Raw genomic sequence first — 21,803 nt, 5'->3', positions numbered from 1 at the left:
TAACCTGCAGAGTTTAATCACGATTGGTGATGCAGAGGCTGCAATTATGTCAGAGGGAGGGGGGTTGGAGGAATGGAGGTGCTGCTGAGTCACGTGACACGTGAGTGAGACCTGGGAGATCCGACAAGGCTCCTCTTCAGCTTGAGTGGAGTTTGGTTCCAAAAGATCACAGCTCCAAGAGTCCGGAATCTAAGATCATGGTCAAGATACAGGCGTGGGTCATTCACAGAGGGACAGAGAGGCAGTACTTATCCGTGGGGTTCAGCGAGAGTCGGTGGTCAGTAGGCAGAGCGAGAGTCGAGGTCCAGATATCTGATGGGCAGAAATCATCCATCATGGGCAAGGCAAAGGCGAGGAATCTGCGATCCTGAAGAGAGTCAAAAAACAGAGAGGTCAGGAACAGAACGCTGGACTTCTTTAGGTGCAAGGCAATCAGACAATCTGGCAGGGAGGCAGAGTCTGGGGCGCTCTGTAAAAAGAGCAGCAGACAGGTGCACTGAGTGAAGCTGATGAGGAGAGAAGGCAGGGCAACCAAAAAAACACAGCATGACTTGACATGAACGTGAACCATTACACTTAATTCACGACTTGGATCTTACTAATGTTTTTCTTTACAATTTTTGTTTTTGTAGGATGTTATGGGACCCTGTGTAGTTTTGTTCCACCTCATGTACCACATGTGGTGTGTATGACAAATAAATCTCTGACTCTGACAGCTGTGGACAACAATGACAGCCTTAAAGGATGCATACAATTTTATTTATTTTTTTACTTTTGAAAATAAAATGGTAATTAAAAGGATAATTAAAAGGAAAAGTAGCAAAAAACCTGCTAGGTAGTATAGCCTGGATTGTATTTGTCGATTGTGTAAATGCAGATGGCCAGCCAATGATTTTGATAGTTTTTTTTCATTCAACCTTTATTTCTACAGGTTAGTCTCATTGAGCCTCGAGGACTCATTTACAAGAGAGACCTGTTTTTAACAAAGAACACAGATGACAACAGTAGACAATCATTAAAAAGCACATAAAATGAACAGTAAATGGAAGAAAATCATGTTAAAAAAACAGCTACATTATAGAGCAATATAAAATACTAAAAACTGGAACATGTCTGTGTTCACACGAGAAGATGTAAAAAATGGCAAGTTGGCTTTCTTGGACTGTGAGGTCTCAGTCTCTGGTAGAGGACATTTGCAAACTGAGGTGTACCGCAAACCCACCCACACAGACCAGTATTTGCAGTTTGACTCCCATCACCCTTTGGAGCACAAGTTAAGAGTCATCAGGACTCTGTACCACAGAGCAGACAGCGTCCCCACTAGCTCAGGAGCCAGGCAGAAGGAGAAACCCCACACAAGACAGGCTCTAGAGCAATGTGGATATCCTAACTGGGCCTTCCTGAAAGCAGAGAAGAAACCCAAAGTGGACTCCAGTCAGCCATCAGGTGAAAAGGAGGAACCCAGACCCAGACCAGTGGTCATTCCATATGTTGAGGGAGTATCAGAGAAACTGACGTTTATTTTCTAAACACAACGTCCCAGTGGCTTTTAAACCCCAAAATACATTAAAGACTGGTTCATCCCAAAGACCCAGTCCCCCGGCACAAACAGAGCAATGTTGTGTATGCTGTTCAGTGTCAGGAAGGTGATCAGTCTTACATCGGGGAAACTAAACAGCCACTGGCCAAAAGGATGGTCCAGCACAGAAGATCAACATCATCAGGCCAGGACTCTGAGGTCTACACTCATCTCCAGGCCAGCGGTCACTCTTTCAGGGATGAAGATGTTCACATCCTGGATAGAGAGGAACGATGGTTTGAGAGAGGAGTAAAGGAGGCCATCTTTGTGAAAAGAAATCGTCCATCATTAAACAGGGGTGGAGGCCTCCGGGTTCAACTGTCCCCCTCTTACAATGCTGTGATTGCTAGTATCACTCAGCCCTCTGTGAGTAGTAAACAGCCATCAGTGTGCTAATGATCCATTGTTAGGCTGATGGTCCTTCTTGAGCATGTGATCAGCTGGTTTTGGTTGTCAGCAGCAAAACTGGTTGATCCACTCTGAGAAGGTGCTATTTAAGAGACTGAGCTGAATACAGCACCTCAGACTGAGGAAGTCTCTCGGACGAGAGACGAAACGTTTCTACATTTTTTTTGCTTTGTTTTTTTTGTTTTCTTGTTTTTTTGAATGTCCAGAGGACCAGATTGAACTTTTTTGGATTTTTCTACCTGGATTATTGAGCATGCATCAGGATATGTCTGTGTTGGTTTTTGCCATGAACTTAGCAGATGTTTGAAGTCCCTTAGAGAGGTCAAGGTTGAGAGCTTCGAGAGTTTAATTACCATTCTTGTTTTAAAAAAGTCATGAGCAAAATGTCTAATGCACATTTGTTCAATAAAACTATAAATCAGTTTGCTTTATTACACAACACTGTGATACAATAGGATAAATAACACTGGTGTGAGACTTGACTGGTTATCACCCACTGCCAAAAGGTGACAAGTGTACGGTCATGCTTTTGCTTGAGTTTGCATGTTTGTCTGTTGAACATAATATCTCATGAATAACTGAACCAAACTAGCTAAAAGTAATTAAATGTACAACTGATTAAATTTTGGAGCCAATCCAATACAAGATGGCCACCACAGCCAACTGAAATGAAACACACACACATAAAAAAAGACTATAATTGTCAGTTTTACAGGTATTGCACTAAATTTTGGTGTGGTAGTAGCTGAGAGTCATCCCCAACCTATACATAATTGATTGCACAAGATCCTTTTGTACGACCATTGGAGTCAACTCGGTCTGTTAGCAAAACATCTTATAAACTCAAAGATGTACACTGACAACTAATCAACTTTTGGAGCCTAACTAATTCAAGATGGCCACCACAGTTAATTAACTTTAACTAACACACAAATGGCTAGAACTTAGTCAAGGTTTACTAATAATAAGCCAATATTCAGTGTGGAAGTAGTCGAGTCATTTCCAACGTATACCACCTGCTAACAGGTGGAACATTTTTTTCAAGGTTTGACCCAAAGATCTATAAACTTGGGCATTAGCAGAAGGCGTGGCTCTTAACTTGAATTGTTCCTATTTGAACGACTAAACGTGGCTCTAAGAGGGGATTATCTTTACGACCATATTGAGTAATCATATATGAAGTTGATTGTAATATTTTATCGTTCATCATTTCCCAGAATCAATCAAATAAAACAGAGCACAAAGGTGTTTTCTACAACCAAACTGTTTACATGCTCCAAGCAAAGCTTTGACAAAAATACAGTCTGTTTGAAACTGGACTTCAGTTAATATGGATCCTTTTGGACAGTTATATTTAGGCGTTTCTTCAGGGGAAAGCTGAAGGAACCTGTAAAAGGTAGCGTCCACCTCAACAATGGGCAGTTGACATCCACAGCTGGACAGTGCTCCCATTCCGTGTCCTCAACCAGCTTGTTGAGGATCGGTCCAGGTGGAGGTTGCTGGTGATGTTCGTACAGCCCCCACGGCACTAGCTTAAGGGAGTAATGAGGATGTTTGGGTTAAAGAAAGGAGACAGGATACGTGTCGATATGACCAAACTTTATTTCACAGCTCAGTGCCCAGCAGCTCTGGACAAACAACACAGGCTTCAACAATCAGCACACTTTTGCACCAAATCCAAGCGTATAGGACTTCCTCTCGTGGTTAACCCTGTTTTTCTCATGCGTTAAAGAAACAGGCATAGTGCCAACACAATGGAAGAGATGGTTAAAGATTTAGTTTACACTTTGCTTTGCAAGATAAAAAATAAAGACGTCTTTATGGTAAATGATTCTTTTATGTACAATTTGGAGCGTAAACCAAATAAAACACTAGAAAAAAATAGAATTAAATAAAGCATGCCCACTGTCAAACCATGAGGAGGAGGTGAGTGGCTGAGCTATTAGTTTTGTGTCCACTTCTTTTTTTTTATATTAAGGCTATAATAAGTACAGTACAAAGCTGGGATTTGTTTTCATCATGTCAGCATAATTGGGCATTCAAACTAGTTTAATGTAAATTATTTATGGACATAAATTTGGGAGGAACTATATTAACTAGTTTAATATTGTTTTCCCTGTACAGATTCAATGCATTTGTGATTTAGCATATCATGCAATGTGAACCAAGCAAAGTATTGTTAATGGTAGACTAGCATAGCTGTGGAAAGATGGGAGTACTGGGTGAGCATATCTGAAAATGGATTTTTGGGGGAGCACAACTCAGGGGTTGATTAGAGAGCAGTAGACATGTCCGTAGCACCGTGGCAGCAACGCTCCTGAACAAAAGTCAGTCAGGATTACTGGAAGCCCATAATTACAGTTCAGTTAGCTGTCCTTGGAAAAATACAATGTCTGAATACATTAAATGAATCGATAGAGATCATTTTAACATTGCAGTCTATTTTGAATCGGGTGAAAACCTTTGAGGCGTAGCGTAAAGACTGATTATACACGAGAAGGTCTCAAGCATGAGTTTCTTTGTATTATCTAGTAGGGACCACCTTCTCCGTGGTACTGGGTTTCCCCTTAGCAACAGTGGCAGCTTTTGGCCTGGTCTTGGCAGGCATGGAGGAGGACTGCGCAGTGGCTTCCTGCGAGGTGCTGCGTCGCATGGTTGTTGTAGTCCTGGGTGATAGCATGGGGACAGTAGGAGCTCGAACAGAGAGCGGCTGCCTGGATGGGCATGCCCTTTGAGGGGAGGGGCTGTCAGTCCTGCAGTGAGTGGAGCTGAGGCTGCGTCGTGTTCCTAGCAAGACACGTAGGGGCATTCGAGGACTGCCAGGCAGAGCAGAGGCAGCTGATGGACGAGGACATGAGGAGGAGGACCGGGATGAGACGGGCTTGGGTTTCCGTTGGCAGCTTAGTCCAGTTTTCTGATTTCTGCAGAGAAAAAAAGCATATTGAGGGCGTTACTTCATCAACTAAAATGACTGAATAAATGGTTTTAAAGGTAAATTCTTTGCACAAATAAAAAGGAGAAACTGTAGCATACCCATTAATGAGGACTGATGCTGCTTTGGTACTGTTGGGGTCTGGTAAGGAGAGAGGAGAAGCAACAGCAGCATCAACCGCCCCAGCAGGACATTTGACGGGGGTGACAGGCCTAGGAATCTTGCTCCTGCACTCTTTGGAGCCCTGCTCTTCAGCTGGTTTATGACGGGAGCTTCTCTTTGACTCATCAGAGGTATGCATGTCCTCCTCTGACTCCGTGGTGGACAGTGTTTCTGACACTCTCCAGCGCTCGTCATCTCCAGAGGACAATGACGATGATGTTCCAGACAGCATCCTCCTCCTCATCCAGCGACCCTGTTGCTTCTGGACCAGCAAGCGTGCCAAGTCAAGCTGCCTGGCCCGCTGCTGAAGCTGAGCTCGAGCTGACACAGAAGAAGACTGTTCTGACCCCGAGTCCTCACTGATAAGTATGGGGATTCTGCTTCGCACTTTGGGCTTAATAGCAGCAGGTAATTCTGCTCCAGCAGTCTGAAGCTCCAAAGCTTCACCAGTGGCTGATAGTAGTTTCTCAAGTTTTTGAGATAGGTCTTTATGATCCTGAACTGGTAAGGAGTCCATTGGAACAAGCTCTAAAGACAGTGCCAAGACACCTGATGGACCATTTTCAGTTTTTAACAGTTTGTCATCTGTTGAGGTTTGGTCTGGTACAAAATCCTCCGGAGCTTGTTTTGCCACTGGTGCTTCCTCGTGTTCATGGTTGTCAACCTCTAAGGACAGTCCCTTTGTAACAGTAAAGACTTCCCTGTCATTCTCCTTTACAGAGTGACCATTGGAAGACATAACATTAAGGTGTGACGTCTCTGCAATATGAATGAAAGTGCGCTCAACTTTGGTGAATGGCGGCGATCCAGGAGCAATTGGAGTCGAGGGTCTCAACTCTGATCTTAAAGCTGGCGACAGGCGGCCAGTCTCAGAGGGTTCAATCTGGATTCCCTCCCCAACCAGAAGGCGGTCAGTATGGGAGGTTGGTGCAGACGGCGTTGCCAACTCACCTTCTAGACCGTGATCCCCACCAGAGGGAGACTTACGGGTATCTCCGGGTGAAAACAGGACAAGTGTTTTTGATGCATCCTCCAGATCAGGATCAGCATCAGCAGCTGAGGCATGCTCCTTCTGGCCTCTCTGGTCTTCGGCCATGAGGGTTGAAGGTGCAGCATCTTGGCTACGTTCAGTACTTTTCTGACTGGCTTCGCTGTTGGACTCGCTCTTTGTAACATCATCGTCTTTTGGCCCAAGAGGTTCCGGGACCTCTTCATCTGGTGTGGCAAAGCTCCGACGCTGTGGCAAGGTGCCAGTCAACACTACAGTGAGGAAATCGGCCCTCTTGGCCTGCAGCTGAGGAAGAATGTGGAAATGCTCCATCTCATCAGTCTGGCCCTTTGTCCGATAATCTGGAGAGGATGGTGATGGGGTTCTTTGCTCCGTGGGTGACAACACCTGAAAACAATGCAATGACACTTCATTACCACCAAGTCAGTTTACAAAGATGACATGCAACTTTGAAGAAAAATAATTTCTGAAAAAATATGTTCATAAGAAAACTACTCAATCAAGATAGTCAAATGTACTAACTCACTGTACACAGTACTACTTGTTAGTAGTTTGTGACAGATGACAAATGAAGTTAAGATATGCCACAAAAGGAAGATAAAGAAATTAATAATCAACAGAAAAACATTAATCTAAAGAAAAGGTAACAATCCCTGAAGGAACCCGTTTCACCTCATACCTTTTACGCCACAGTTTGAAAAAAAGACCTTTGCAAAGTTCTGGTTGCAAAAAGCTTATAGATCTGTGAGCAACCAGAGTGTGTTTGGAATGACTCCCATGTACTACCACTTCACATTTTTATTCAAGATCCATAAAATGACTGAACAACAGTCATTTTTGTATTTTCTATAGTCAGTTAGCTGTGGTGGCCCTCTTCAACTTGCTTGACTCCAAAAGTTGATCACTTCTCGTGCATCTAATGATTATGTTCTGAAACTTTTATTAAAAGTTGTCCGGTTGTTCATGAAATATTGTGCTAAAAGTGAGATAGCCAAACAAATGACCTCCCCACCTTTCATTTCAGTGGGTGAGCAGAATGGTCAGGTAAATAAAACAAGTGAAAAAAGCAGCCATGTCTAAAAGAAAAGTTTAAGGAAGAATTAGGAATTATCACCGAACGTCACTGTTCTTTATTTTTTTTTTAACTGTAGGTTAAAACAGGATACAATGCAGAGCTTTTGCAAACGTAGAAAAGATGACTGCAACAATCATCTTTGCCCCAGAACTATTTTATTGTAATTTTGGTTGTACACAAGCTTTGTAAGATTGTCTAGATTACATACATTGATATAAAAGGCACAAAAAATGCATTGCAGAATTAATTTATAGCACAAAGTCTGATATCCGGTGATTTTCAAGTTTTTCCCTTGATAAAGTTTTAACATACAGCCTGTACATACAAACTAAACCCCACTAATTATCATGCTATTAGAGCGTAACTGCAAACCTAACTGCTTTCTACATTTCTGTATATATGTACAGTTATCATTTGGATTTACAAAAACCTTTAAAATACATGCTTCATGTGTCAATTATACAAGCAGTACTGTACAGTAATATAGTGATGAAAAAAATGCATATACATTTTGTTATTTTTACAAGTGAAAGACACTCATGGATCATCGCACCAAACAAACACTGAGCTCTTCAGTTCTCTGCACATCGACAAAGAAACTGCTTTTATTGCAAAGGACCGTTTAAGACATTTAATCCTTTAACCGTCCATACAATCTGATGCTAACTGCGTCTCAGCACAAAGACGTTCCGACCCCATCAAGACAAAAAAAAAAAAAAAAGTCTCAGCGCAGAAATGACTTTTTTTGTTTGGTTTTGTTTTAAACATGTTTTTTTTCTTCTTTTTTTAAGAGTTGGTGAGTAAATGAGTGATTTAATCTGTCAAAAAGTAATTGTATGTAACAGTGTACCAAGCTGAAGCTGGTGAAGTGTGGCTACAATCTAAGTCAGCAATGAACACAGTGCTCACCTCTACATTATTTATTTGTCATCACCCTGTCGATCCATAAATATGAAAAGGAACATATCAAATGGGCAGAAAACATTTATTTATTTTTATATTAGAGTGTGATCGAGTTACTGCCGGCCTCTAGACGATGGCAGCTGAATGCTAAACGATTTTTGAAACGTGCCGCTTGGGGCCGAGATGGTGTAGAGGTCGGGCAGCCGACCTGGAACCAGAAAGTCACGGTTTGAATCCTCGCCATGCCCACATGTCGTGGTGTCCTTGAGCAAGACACCCAGTTCCTCCCTGGGCACGTACATAGCTGCCCACTGCTCCACCTGGGTGCAGCTCAGGTGTGATGGGTTCAATGCAGAGAACTGATTTCGTCATTGTATGGAAACATACAATGACAACACACAGCACTTTACGTTTTGTTGACTAATTAAAAACACAATTTTGATTTTAAAAACTTCTATTTTGTAAGTTTTGTGGGGTTTAGGAAAAAATAGTCTAATTTGTAGTTAATTAAGATAAGTCTTGCTGTCTAACTACTGCATTTTACAAGACGATCTCGCCTTCTCAAGTGGACAAAAGACTTTTCGTCATTTTGTTAGCACACATGTGAAAAACAAAAATCCTGACGGAGTTGAATATTTTAGGATTTTAGAGTGTAAAAATATATGTGTCAAGCCTGACGCATATATCTACTCGTGTAAACTGGCAAAAAAAAGTTTATTTTCCTCTACACAAAATGAATAATTTACAGAGTCGCTCCCTATTCTACAAGCTTTTGCTCACAGCACCACAATGAGGGGCGGCCGAGCCCTTCTTTGTTCAGAGTTTCGCTTCACGTGTTTTTAATGGACAGTTACAGCTTTTCTGTTGGTCTAGAACGTTCACCGCAAATAAAAAAAGAAAGTAAATCAAAATGCAATTTTTAAATATGCAGCTTCAGAATAACTTGTCATAACTACAGGATGTTAAAGATGCTGCAGTCTGAATATAAATCAAAGAGTTGACGGCGAGCCTCTGGTTGGGATAGTACACCGCTGCTGAGTTACGTCTAACCCGTCAGAATCGATGAGAACTCAGCCACAACAGCAATAACATTATTAAAAAAAGCCACCTGCACATAAATCATAAGAAGTCGATGATGTCTTAGCGGTTCATCACGTCTCACCACTAATAAATAAAGCACGAGAGGTGATCACATCAACACTGCAGCATGAAAGATGTGACTTTATGTTGGGACAGGAAAGGCCTCTGACACTTGCGGTCAACCTGAAGTCAGCTAAGGGCTCAACAGTTTGATCCATCACTACCTCCTCAAGGACCCGTGTGAATTATTTACAACAACAGACAGCCCTCTGCACTCGGACTATATTCACTGTGTTGTTCTTGTCATTGCAGTACAGCGCAGTGTAGTTTTTAATATTTTACAGTAAGAGGTGTGCGTGTCATAAAAACATGTCATGCAGAGTGGAGACAGTCAGCGGTCAGTCCTCTGCTTCGACAAACCCTTATTCAGGCTGCAGAATACGATTTTAACCATAACGTTGGCAGATCGAGCCCGCTAGGATACTCCTCCTGCCTGTTAGTAACTCATGTGGCCTTCACTGCCTTCATGGAGACAAGACAATCTCGCAGAGTAAATGAATCCTGTTGCTAGCAGACAAACAAAAACGTCCGAGTTAGCAGCCAGTCCACTTCATACATTCTCGGTGAGGTTTTTTTGTGCAACTCTAAACAAAACAGAAAAGAAGCAGGGGTTTCCCGAACTTATGATGAAGCAGCATGAAAACACTCTGTACGACAGACTGAAGCTGCAGCGAGTTTCACGAGAAAAACATACACATACAAGCTAAACAAATCAGCAAGTGGTGCATATTTCAGTAATGTAGCCCTTAACATGTTGGGAAAGCAGCGGTGTGGCTTTCTTTGCGCATAATGAATATTTGAGCCAGCTTCGTGTAGTTCTGTTCTGTTCCTGTTCAGGAGTCACAGATTAGACTTTTAAGAAAGTCCTTAAAACAACATCAAGTAAAAGCTGCTGCTTGGGACGAATGTGGCAGCAAAGCCTCTCCAAACTTCATCAACACGATGTGTAGAAAAGCCTTCGTCTCATCAGGTGAAACAAGCACAAATGTTAGTAGACACTAGAGCCCAACCAATATTTTGGTAGGGCTGATATTTTAGGCCGATATAGGCATTTGGGAACCTGTTGGTATCATTGATAATTGTTCCATTATACGCCGATACCAGCACTTCAAATTTTCACCCCTAAAATGCTGGAAACAGTTGTAATTGTACAATGTACCAGCAGAGGGCGCATGAAGACTACTTTCAAATCATGGCCGTTCACTTAAGTTTCACTTTCAGAGAAGACGAAGCCGCGAGCAATACTGTGTGGCGTATTTTGATGAACAGAGCATGTTTATTTTAACTGATCTGTAAAATAAATCAACAATAACAAATTATCTTCAATTCTCCAACCCACTTGTTATTAGCTACATGCCTCTCAAGTTAGCAAGCTAACGCTAGTGTTCAGTTGCACCACCTTCATGACATTAGCCCATTATCAGTATTGGCGATAGCCGTAATTTCCATATCGGTCAGGCTCTAGTAGAGACGAAGTTTTAAAAGAAACAAAGACTTTTCATCTGCAGATTTTCCAAGGATCTGTTCTTCAACGTGATACAAAATCGTAAACATCACAAACAGACACTGAACATGCTGGGTCAGCGCAATCAGTGGTTGTCTTAGTAGTTCTAGGGATACATTTGTTATTAATAAAATTATTATCTAACCATCCATCCATTCATTTTGTGGATACTTGTAATATCAGAATAAATTATTTGATCTTCCCAAAAGTTTTTAACCCAAGCAATGGATTTGGATTTACTGAGTTTTTACTAAAAAGCAGGTCTTTTCTCTTGTGAGGATCCACAAAAAGTAACAATTAACTTTTTGTTTTTCCACACTGACCTTTTGTTCTGTGCAAATAAAACACCATAAATCTGCTCACCTGTAGCCAGTTATGAGAAACAATGAACTTCACTGTAAAATATAACTAATTCCTCTCTGGTTTCTCATCTTTCTCTCCCCTTGTAGCATCATTGCTTCATTTTGTTGGCAAACATTTGTGTTGAAATAACTTTTAGGAAAAGTTTGATGAGTTTGTGCAGGTAAATTCTGACAAAAACGGAAAACAAACTGCGTCTGGAGGAAAGAAAACTTATATCATGGTGTGAAAATGGTCAAAAACATAACCACCGAAATGTGAATTAAAATGTTGTTTTTTTAATATACAAAAATCTTTATATTACTTGCTGCATGAGTGTGCAGCAGGACATAAAACCCTGTCTGATCCCTTTGTCTGATCCATCATGATAAAGTGCAACAATTAAACTCACGAGTCGGGAAACGGTGATGGAAAAAGAAGCTCAAAGTAAGACGGTCATCCTAACATGCCTGTTACAGCTCAGGAGATCTCACAGAGAACCACAGCTTAAAGACTTTACGTTGACAACAACCCACTGACCGATACAGAACATTTCTTTAAGCCAAACAGCCCTTATGAAAATAAATAAATACAAATATCGCCAAAGCTTTAAAGCTCTGGAGAAAACCCCTCAGATCTGAGGAGCATCTACAGTCAACATGTCATCTTGTAGATTCTTAGCAACATAAACCAGACATTTGATCACTTTCACTGCATTTTCACTTGTTTACGACGACTGAAACTATCAACCGTGTTTATCTGGAAGACCTGGATTTAACTCAAACACAGCAAAACTTGACTCGATGCAGATACAATGGTCTACTTTGGGATGTACTGACTTGCTCTGGTGTCTCTTCTGGATTAAATTAGCTCCTAGCAGTAATGTGGCATCCAGTGGTCAGATTAGCATCGTTCATCATCAGATTGAAAAGACTGAATCAGTGTGAGAAACAGCAGGGTGTATAATGTTTGTCCTGATCAATGAGAAGTATTTAATCCATATCTTTTAACAGTGCATCATGACAGCGTTCCTCAATCACAGCGAGTGACGGAAGTACAGCTGAACACGATGAGAACTGAACGGTTGTTTGATGCAGATGTTACACGTTTAACTGGATTATGATGCTTTTACGGCCAAAGCCTGAGGCTCATAAAACCCGTGAGGGTACAGACACGTAACAAATGGATGCCAAGGCAAGTCACCGGCCACTTCAATAACTCGTTCAAAACCAAAAAAAGTCCATGTCATAAAAGAACTGAAAGCATTTTGGATTATCATCTGGGGACCATGAACTCTAAACTCATTTCACGAACTCCAGGATGGATTTCAAGGCTGACACTCCACGTTCAGACCTCGATCCAAACAAACGCGCACACATCCGTCTTTCTGATCACCTGCTCTACTCTGGTTTGTATTCTAGAGGGACGCCATCAGGAGCGTACAGGCGGGACCCAAACAACATTGGAGGACGCTTCTTTTAGTGTTCCCACAGCTCAGAAACTGTGGCTGCTTCTTGCTCAAATAGATTATTGTAGTCTGAGGGCAACTGTTGAAACAAATAAAATGTCACAACATCTGGCACGTCCTTCGTGTCATAAAATTGTTTATTGGGCCCCAGGAGGCTAACACACCAACGCAGAAGCTGGCTGGGAGGACTGATCATGAGAGAAAACAGCTGAAACTAATTAATCTGAGGATCAGGTGCGAGGGGCAATGACCAGCGACAGCAGGGGGGCAGAGACAACAACTGAACACGGGAGCTCCAAATATAAAGAGAAACAACAACACAACAACAAAAACCACAAACAAGAACCACAAAAAGCACAGAGCATGTAATACCACAAAATCTACAGCAGCGCCTCGTTCAAACATAAACTCCATTAAACAGACTCAGGGTTTTAGTTTAACACCCCCCCCCCCCCATAATAACAAATGTATTAAAAATAAAAAGTTAAAAAAAGTATATATTCTCTCTACAGTGAAAATATTTTACAGAAAACTGCTACATTTATGTTTACCGTATTTTTCGGAAAATAAGGCGCACTTAACATCCTTTAAATTTCTCAAAATACGACAGCGAGCCTTATGTATTATGCATTATGTATTTATATATATACAGTATATATAAATACAATGTATTAATTCTGGTTGTGCTTACTGACCTCGAACCGATTTGATGTGATACAACTGAACAATGTTGAGTTATTGTGAACGAGTTAATAAAATTGGACTCATCCGACTGTTTTGTTTCGCTTAATGCGCCTTATAGTCCGAAAAATACGGTATTTATAGTTTAGATTTATTCCGTTTGATTTGTTATTTGCTTGTGCATAATACTTATATAAATAAATCTGTGAATTTGTTTGCGTTAATTTATTTTGTTACTTATATTATTCTTCATTTCAGGAGTTTGTTGGGCATTTGATTATTTCATTGAAGAATGAATAATTGATCATTTTAATGATTTCTTTATGTATTTTAATGTTTTATCAGTTGCTAATTTAAAGTCTTGTTTTGGTTTTATTTGGTGTCTTTCTGTACCGTTTGTAAATCATTGTACAACCTTTGAGTGCCCTAAATATATTCTTCTTCTAGTTCCTGTTGGACGTACAAAGTGTGATGAGGTCATAGTTTCAGTAAATCACCTTCAGAAAGACATTTTAAAACATTTGATGTTCGTACACAACATTTAATGAGGTGATGATGAGGATGTCTGGGTTTTGTGCGGTGAAGACGTTGCGAAGCAGCAGCAGAGTATTGCTCAGCGGCAAAGACAGTTGGGCGCCAAAGTCTCGGTGCAAAAATTAGATCGCTGGGACGACCTGCATACCTCTACGATCACTCCTTCGTTGAAGCCCAAAAAGACAATTTAAAAATTAAAAAAAGCGCAAAAAGTGTAAAGCTTAACAGTCTTTTAGCAGCCGCACTCCGTTTCACACTCCCACTGTTCACAGGAGCAGGAAGTCTTCTGTTTCACATTATTTCCACTTGTCTGAGGCGTTCTCAACATCAGGTTTGCAGAGTGGCTTTTACGAGTTTATTGCATGAAAAATATTTGCCATCTTCAGCGGTCTTCTCGTCTCTGCTTCAAAAAGAGCTTCTCGAGCGACGTGAGTGTTAACGTGTGTTTACCTGCGCAGCTGTGATATGGCTCGTGTGACGTGGCTCTCGGTGTGCTGCACTGCGGTTGAGTTTATCTGAACATTCACTGTGTGGACGAGACGGCAGAGTTGGCCAAACGCATCAGGAAATATACCCCAACAAAATCTAGATGGGGGCCGACCCGGGACCCAAAAGTCCCAGGTTTCGATCCCCAGTCATTGCACATGTCGTGGTGCCTCTGAGCAGCACACCCTATCCCCAACTGCCCCCCGGGCGCCCCCCATAGCCCACTGCTCCACCTGGGGGTGGATGAGTTAAATGCAGAGCCAATTTCACCATTGCATGGGAACACACAGTGGTGACAACACATTATTATCTTTTGATACATGTAAACAGATGTAGCTTTTTAATGACTTTTATGTGATGGTTACTCATTATTTTCGACCCAGTGCCGCCAAATGGCAACAAGTCACGTCACAAGTGATGTTCTGAAAGTAAAGCCAACAAACGGACATTCGTTTGATGACAAAAAGAAGTGAAATAGAGGAGAACTGATCATCTCGAAGACAACAGCTGCCTTTCAAAGATGTTATCTGATCAGAATCCACGCTGACTGCAGCCTGGAGTTTATCGATGAAGCAAATGGGGGGGTCTAATTTCTGCACCAGTCCTGAAAACTGATCTGACCAACGCTGCCTCTCTTTGTGTCTGCGTGCTGTTGCGTCTCTGTGTCTATGGCCATACGCGCGCACGTGTCTGTGTGATTTCTTTGTGTTGCTGCGAGTCCGTCTCTCAGCTGCTGTTCTTGTTCATGAGCTTCGCTAACATCTGCTGCAGCTGCACCCTCGACACGTTCAGGACCGAGTGTCTGCTCCGAGGGCTGCCGGGCATCGGCAGGGTGCCGGCGTGCCGGCGCCGGCCCGAGGCTGCGGCGTTGGTGAGGTGGGCGGGGCTGCTCTCGGCCGAGCGGCTCCTCTGGATGAAGCTGCCTCCTCCGTGGGGATACTGCTCTGTCTCCAGGGTGGAGGAGGAGAAGACGTAGGAGGCCAGCCTCCTCAGCTGATTGGGCCGCGGTTGATGTCTGTCCTCCTCCAACTGCGAACAGACCAATCAGACAGAGGGGGGGAGAGGAGGTTAAAGAGTGAAAACTGACTCTTTGTGTAAAGTTTTTCTACAGCTTTAGCCAAAAACTCTCATTTGGCTTCCTGTTGTTGTCTCCTCCCCCTCCCTGACAGACATTAGACGTGAGAGAGCTGATTGGTGCTTTCACACCAACCGCTTGTTTCTGTCACATCTAAAGCCTTCTTCTGATTGGTCAAAGGTCATAAGGGGAGGAGCCTGGGGAAAATCTGGACAGGGTGTTGGTGTAGTCTACACTTACAGTTATCAAATACGTGTAAAAGTCTCCAAAACAACAACGGAAAAAAAACTTAACAGCAAAGTTGAGCCAATCCACTTATTAGCTGTGAGTCACAAGAAAAGACTAGCATCCATTTATCTGGAAAAATGAATACGAAAATATTTCCTCCCCCAAAAAAGCATGTTAAAGAACACAAAGTCACCAGCACGAGCACTGCACATACGCTATCTGTCTGAGCCGTGGGCTCAGCTCGGTATTTCTGAAGGAAAATTCACCACCGGAGATGCAAACAAATCAGAAAACTTAAAAAAAAAAAAGAGAGATGACGTCATCAAGCACACAAAACAGACACACAACGGTTGGAAAAAACGGGGAGGAAACATGTCTGAACAGAAAACAAAAGGAAGAATAACAGAAAGTGAGTGAAAGAACAAAGGTTAAAAAACTATTCCTAAACTGTGCTTACCCCAAAACATCACTTTATTTCTTCTCGTTGTCCCAAAGGGCCCCTCGCTCTTTTCTTTGTCTCCTCAGGTGAGTCAAACTTGACATACTGTGTACTTTTAAAGCGATAGGTTGGGGGCAAAAGCATCAGTAGTTACATGGAGGGGGGGAAATAATGGAAGAGGAGTGGGAGTGGGGGGAGAGAATGGCAGTCCTCGGTGGTTGGTGGCAGACCAACTCGCTCTGGGGTGTGAAAGTTAACGCAAAATTAAGGAATGAAAATAACTGAAGAGGAACTAGCTAACAAATCTGAACACATGATTTCATACTGATGGGGGGGGGGGGGGGACTGAAAAATCAGGGGATTATTTATTCAGCCTTTCAAGAGCAAAACCTGACTGATTAGTAAAATAAAACGTGAAGGCATGAGTAAATAAATGCTCACAAAAACCTCCAACCGAACTAAAATGAGTAAATTATAATTTTTTTTAAAAATCACCACACTCGTGAATAAAATCGTAGAAAATGAAATAAAATAAAACCAACGTAAATCAAACATGAAATTCAGAACTTCCACATTCGTTATCGTGAAAGGATGAATCAAGAGCTCTGTTGAGACAGTTTTCTCCTTCCCCCCAAAACACGTCAAATGTTCTCCACATGGATATTCTCAAAAATAAAAATCCACAATAACAATAAAATATATTGTAACTGAACCCAGTGGTTGGACTTCAGTGCAGTTGACCATTTTATTTACTCGTTCGTTTCTATAATTAGTCAATACAAACACAATTCAATTAAGAGATGTTTTATTCTTTGCAAATCAAAGTTAGAGCTTTAATCATCAGTAAAGCTAAAAATAAACATATATACTGTATGTGTTTTGCTTACAATGAAGTTTCGGAACATATTGAATATATTTATTCCTGTCGTTTTTATCTCAGTTTGAATTTTTATATTTTTAATTCACGTACTTTTTATCTTGTGTGCAAAACACATCATCTTTCAGGTCTTTAAAAAAAGAACGTGTTCACTTGATCAAACCCTTATAATCAGGACTTGTTGTATTATATTATTTTGTTTTATTTCAGTGTACCTGTGATCAGTCAGTCAGGCAGACGCCACATTTCTGAGATAAGTGATTATCTTGAGCAAGAACCCATTCAGTCCAGCAATTAATAATCTGAAGACGTACAGTGTGACATGGAATACAATTAGGCATGGGACAATTACTGCTTTCTACGTACTTTGTATACAATGGTGTTAAAAAGTCACCATCAAAACCACGACATATTTCCACTGTACCACAGACTGCTTTGTCTGAGCCGTCATTCAGTGTCTATGTTTGCCACATGGTGTATTACACTAAACGTCTGGTAGAAAATAAGAAAAAGACATTGTTGTTTGTTTGTATATTTAATCCGACCAATAACCCAGTCAGTCAGTCATTCCCTACCAGAGGCGTGACACCCACCTTACTAAAGTAACAAATGTTGGCACCAAACTACAACAGTTAGCACGGTAGCCGGTGAAATGCAGGCACTGCAGGTTTGCTACAGAGACTACAGAATTGTTCGGCCTATAAGTCACGTTGTTTTGCATAACTTGCATGCCCTGTAACTTATACACCGAAGCGACGTATTTATGGATGTTTCCCATATTTATAAACCAGTTTTTGGCTGAGATATGACCGTTTTCATTCATGCTGACTGAAAATATTAAACACTACCATTTTCAGCCACTAGATGGCACTCATGCCGTTGTGTCATGTAATGGGTAAAAGTGGCTATTAATGACACAATCGGCTTGCCTTAGCCTGCCACCTTCATCCAGCTCGCATGGAGAAACCATAAAATCAGCTTCATTTCGCTGCGCCGCACCGGCGAAATGAAGCGGATTTGAGCTTTTGAAGTGCATTTAGTAAGTAAAAGTTAACCGAGACACACCTTTACTATAAAGACGAGCAAACAAATAATTGTTCTGAGGCGTCAATCTTGTTAAATTCTTGTTAAAGTCCTCCCGTGCGCGCTCCCGCGGCCGACATTTCACAGCCAATCAAGTTTTGTCACATAACACACATTACATAACACATTTCCGGGTTGTCAGCGGTGACGCATGACAAACGTGACGCGTCAGCAGTGATGCATAATGGATGTGACGTATGTGGCGAAGAAACGTATTTTTCCAATTTATTAGACATATTTGGACTGATGCAACTTACAGGGCGGTGCGACGTGTACGGCGGAAAATACGGTAATAACTTGGTTAATGAAGTCAATAGTAGCGGGCTGTGAAAACTTCCAACATTATTTCCATGAAGTAGAACAGCTGAGAAGAACAGCTGGATCTACCATACGGGCAATCTGGCACGTGCCCAGGGGTCCTTGGCACAGAGGGGCCCTCTGCCGGCAGATTTTTTTTTTCGGGCGCTCTGACTCCATTCATCCGTGCGATACAGCACTGTGAGGGAGGATGGTGAAGCTGCTCACAATAACGGTCGCGATGGGGCAGAGTGGATTCCGTTTTTCAAAATAAAACACAAAACCCGATAAGATTCACATATCTCATCTTATTTCTGGTGCTTTTACTGTAGAAACTTCCGGTACGACACCGCAAGTAGTAATAAATTGACTGCGAATGGACCGCATTTTTTTTTTGTAAGTTATTAAGTAAGTTATTAGGTAAGTATTCAGTTTATCAAAGCAAACATTTGTATTTAAACGTGAAGTTTACTCAAATGTCCTACCGGGGTTCAGGTACCTGTTGTGCTGTTCGCGGCTGCATGAACAACCAAACCAAGCTAAATCAGTGGCCACAGTTTCTGAACACGAACCCAAAACAAAAAAAGGTTGTTCCTGTGAAGCGGTTTCCATCTCCTACCTACAGGCGAGGAATTAAGAAGAATGAGGCTGAAAAATCTGAATTGAAGAAACCATCCAAGCCCTGTTTGTGAGCTCATTTCACTTTGTTAACAAACAACCGACGGACTCTGAGTTTCACACACTTCCTATCTTGCCTACAAAAAGACAAAGACCTTGAAGAAAAACTAAAGGTAAGAGCCATCGTGCTTTCTGTGAAGTGAGAAAGCACAATATAAACTGATTGTGCAGATTATAATGGTGCTGGTCATAAAATTAGAATTTCATGAAAAAGTTGATTTATTTCAGTAATTCCATTCAAAAAGTGAAACTTGTATATTATATTCATTCATTACACACAGACTGATATACTTTAAATGTTTACTTCTTTTAATGTTGATGATTATAACTGACAACTAATGAAAAGCCCAATTAAAAAAGTATTTTTTAAAATGTTGGACAACTGAAAAGTATGAATATTCTGTGCAATAAGCACAACTCCTTAGTTAGTATAAATAAATTGATCTGGTGCTATAGTTATGTTTACTACTTATGTGAATCTTGCAAAGATGATCAATAAGGAAAACAACAAGTGGTTTCTTATTTATCTCAAGACAAACACACCTTGATTCTTAGGCACATGACATAATAGTTGGCCAACATTAAACAGTCTGCTAAAGGGAAAACGTCCTTTCTCTGAAAAACAACAGATATTTATATAAAGTATTTATCCATCTATCAACAGTGGTGATTGATAAGTTTGTGAACTCTTTATAGTTTTCTACATTTCTGCATCAATATGACCAAAAACATCATCAGATTTTCACTCAAGTCCTAAAAGTAGATAAAGAGAACTCAGTTCAACAAATGAGACAAAAATATTATACTTGTTCATTTATTTTAAATGATCCATCATTACATATTTGTGAGTGGTAGAAGTTTGTGAACCTCCAGGATTATCAGTTAATCTGAAGGTGAAATTAGAGTCAGGTGTTTTCAATCAGTGGATGATGATCAGGTGTGAGTGGACACCCTGTCTGATTTAAAGAACAGGATCTATCAAAGTCTGATCTTCACAACATGTTGGTGGAAGTGGATCATGGCAGGAACAAAGGAGATTTCTGAGGAGCTCAGAAAAAGAGTTGTTGATGCTCATCAGGCTGGAAAAGGTTACACAACATCTCTGAAGAGTTTGGACTCCACCAGTCCACAGTCAGACAGACTGTGGTCTAATGGAGGAAGTTCAAGACCATTGTTATCTCCCCAGGAGTGGTGGGCCAACAAAGATCACTCCAAGAACAAGGTGAGGTCACAAAGGAGCCCAGGTCAACTTCTAACAACTGAAGGTCTCTCACATTGACTGATGTTGATGTTCATGAGTCCACCATCAGGAGAACTCTGGAGAACAATGGTTCATGGCAGGTTGAAGGAGAAACCACTGCTCTCCAAAAAGAACATGGCTGCTCGTCTGCAGTTTGTTAACGATCACATGGACAAACCAGAAGACTGTTGGAAGAATGTTTTGTGGACGGATGAGACTAAAATAAAACTTTATGGTTTAGATGAAAAGAGTTATATTTGGAGAACGTAAAACTCTGCATTCCTGCAGAAGAACCTGATCCCATCTGTGAAACATGGTGGTGGTGGTATCATGGTTTGGGCTTGTTTTGCTGCATCTGGATCAGGACAGCTTGCCATCATTGATGGAACAATGGATTCTGAATTATATCGGAGAACTCTAAAGAAAAATGTCAGAACATCTGTCCATGAAGTGAATCTAAGAGAAGGTGTCTCATGCAGCAACACAATGACCCTCAACACACAAGTGGTTCTACCAAAGAATGTTCAAGAAGAATAAAGTTCATGTTTTGGAATGGTCAAGTCAAAGTCCTGACCTTAATCCAATCCAGATGTTGTGGAAGGACCAGAAGCAGCTGTTAATGTGAGGAAACCACCAACATCCAGAGATGAAGCTGTTCTGTACGGAGGAATGGACTAAAGTTCCTCCAAGGTGAGCAGGACTGATCATCAGTTACTGGAAATCTAAAAAAGTTCAATCTGGTCCTCTGGATATTAAAAAAAAACAAAAACAAAGCAAAACAAAAAAATGTAGATATGTTTCGTCTTTCATCCAAAAGACTTCCTCAGTCTGAGGTGCTGTATTCAGCTCAGTCTCTTACGCACCTCAGACTGAGGAAGTCTTTTGGATGAAAGACGAAACGTATCTACATTTTTTTGTTTTGCTTTGTTTTTTTTTAATGTCCAGAGGACCAGATTGAACTTTTTTTTTTAGATTTTTCTACCTGGATTATTGAGCATGCATCAGGATAGTTACTGGAAATGTTTAGTTGCAGTTATTGAAGCACAGGGGGTCACACCAGATACTGAAAGCAAAGATTCTCATACTTTTGTCATTCACAAATATGTAACATTGGATCATTTTCCTCAATAAATAAATGAGCAAGTATAATATTTTTGCCTCATTTGTTTAACTGGGTTCTCTTTATCTACTTTTAGGACTTGTGTGAAAATCTGATGATGTTTGAGGTCATATTAATACAGAAATGTAGAAAATTACAAACAGTTCACAAACTCTCAAGCACGACTATGTCGGTCTGTCTGTCTGTGACAGACAGACCGACGATAGACCTTCGTTTATTGCGGGGGTTCAGCTCCAAACCCATCCACAGTAAGTGAAATTCTGCAAGTAGCAACGTTATATGTGTTTTAGTATTTATGTCTTAAGGCGTTTTAAACCCTTCCCACATCCTTGCAATGTTCTTAAAAATGTTTCTAAACTCTAAATGCTCTAAAAGAGCACAGAATGTCATGATCTTCGCTCTCTGCCACCTGCTGCTCTCTGCCATCAGCTGATCTCTGCCACCTGCTGATCTCTGCCACCTGCTGCTCTCTGCCACCTGCCGCTCTCTGCCACCTGCCGCTCTCTGTCACCTGCTGATCTCTGCTACCTGCTGCTCTCTGTCACC

General features: G+C 41.3%; 1 protein-coding gene across 1 annotated transcript in view; it reads right to left on the bottom strand.

Annotated features, from left to right (window-relative positions):
- Positions 1–4,211: 4,211 nt before the first annotated feature.
- The window catches only part of ttbk1a (tau tubulin kinase 1a), an 88,249-nt gene continuing 70,657 nt past the window's right edge, over positions 4,212–21,803 (bottom strand). Inside the window, exons 15-16 of the mRNA XM_037690004.1 lie at positions 5,021–6,477; positions 4,212–4,908 (exon numbers count right to left, since the gene is read on the bottom strand). Of these exons, the coding sequence (XP_037545932.1) occupies positions 4,512–4,908; positions 5,021–6,477 (1,854 nt within the window). The 3' untranslated portion in view covers positions 4,212–4,511. The remainder of the gene's footprint in view (positions 4,909–5,020; positions 6,478–21,803) is intronic.

This window comes from Nematolebias whitei, chromosome 16, assembly GCF_014905685.2.
Source record: "Nematolebias whitei isolate Nwh7 chromosome 16, NemWhi1, whole genome shotgun sequence".
NCBI classification, from domain to species: Eukaryota; Metazoa; Chordata; class Actinopteri; order Cyprinodontiformes; family Rivulidae; genus Nematolebias; species Nematolebias whitei.
Note: the sequence above shows the minus strand (reverse complement) of the source record. Positions and strands in the feature narration are given on the sequence as shown.